The following is an 881-nucleotide window of genomic DNA, read 5'->3' on the forward strand; positions in this document are numbered from 1 at the left end:
ATACGGCATTTATAATTGCGGTATTTAAATGGATCACAACGAGAACAATTTTCTAATCAAAATATTTAATGAATAATTTGTCAATTATATAATTTAAGCATACAAAATAAAATTAATCACGTATAAAATAACCGCCACAAATATTGGGAGTTATTGCAGTGCAACAATCAAACAGTTTAGCTCATTCTTTCATTTTCCCCTAACAAAATGAATTTGGGAACTTTTCCTGCATTTATCACTGGTTTCTATCTTCTCACTCAATTGGCATCGGCAATAGCATACATGAAGTTCACGAATTTGAAGTGTGAGAACTACGACAAAAGCTTCATGAATTTCCGAAAATGCGATCTTAAGGCTTTGTCTCGCAACAAAGTCGCGCTCACCATGGACATTCAACTTTTCCAATTGCCAATAAGAAATTTCAGCGTTAATTTGGATGTTTATAAAAAGGCGAATGGCTATCGTCCTTTCCTTTTTAATATAACAACAAATTTTTGTCAGTTTTTCAAAAACAAGAAGCGACTACCTTTTGGCAAGCTGATAATGGATATATTGGAAATATATTCCAATATAAACCACTCTTGCCCCTACAACGTAAGATTTCATTAGTTTGCTATTTATTTAAAAATAATTCAAATAATTTCTAGCATGACTTCATCGTCAAGGATTTGGTGCTCCAGACCGAACAACTTCAATCACTGCCTGTGCCAACTGGTGAATACCTTCTGCGAATTACGTCCGCATTCTACAATGTTTGGAAATATAAGGTGGATACATATATACAAATAGTAGAAGAATGAATTCCACTACACGACAAAAACGACAGTTTTCTGGTCGTGAATAAAAACTAACTTGTTAAATACCTTCATCTTCAAAATTTA

The 881-nt window shown here is 33.1% G+C and overlaps 1 protein-coding gene across 1 annotated transcript; it reads left to right on the forward strand.

The window, feature by feature from the left end:
• The first annotated feature begins 207 nt into the window (after positions 1-207).
• On the forward strand, positions 208-800 carry LOC120779297. Its single transcript, XM_040111510.1, has 2 exons — positions 208-594; positions 648-800. The coding sequence occupies exons 1-2, from the start codon at positions 208-210 to the stop codon at positions 798-800; spliced, it is 540 nt and encodes a 179-aa protein (XP_039967444.1).
• The last annotated feature ends 81 nt before the right edge of the window (positions 801-881 follow it).

The sequence above is a fragment of the Bactrocera tryoni genome, unplaced genomic scaffold (assembly GCF_016617805.1).
Source record: "Bactrocera tryoni isolate S06 unplaced genomic scaffold, CSIRO_BtryS06_freeze2 contig_14102, whole genome shotgun sequence".
Taxonomy (NCBI): domain Eukaryota; kingdom Metazoa; phylum Arthropoda; class Insecta; order Diptera; family Tephritidae; genus Bactrocera; species Bactrocera tryoni.

What these genes read in the sequence shown, in the direction of transcription:
- LOC120779297 (XM_040111510.1), top strand. Translation starts at nt 208, where the DNA reads ATGAATTTGGGAACTTTTCCTGCATTTATCACTGGTTTCTATCTTCTC. An exon ending in ACCACTCTTGCCCCTACAAC is followed by an intron (nt 595 to 647) that starts GTAAGATTTCAT and finishes AATAATTTCTAG; the next exon opens with CATGACTTCATCGTCAAGGA.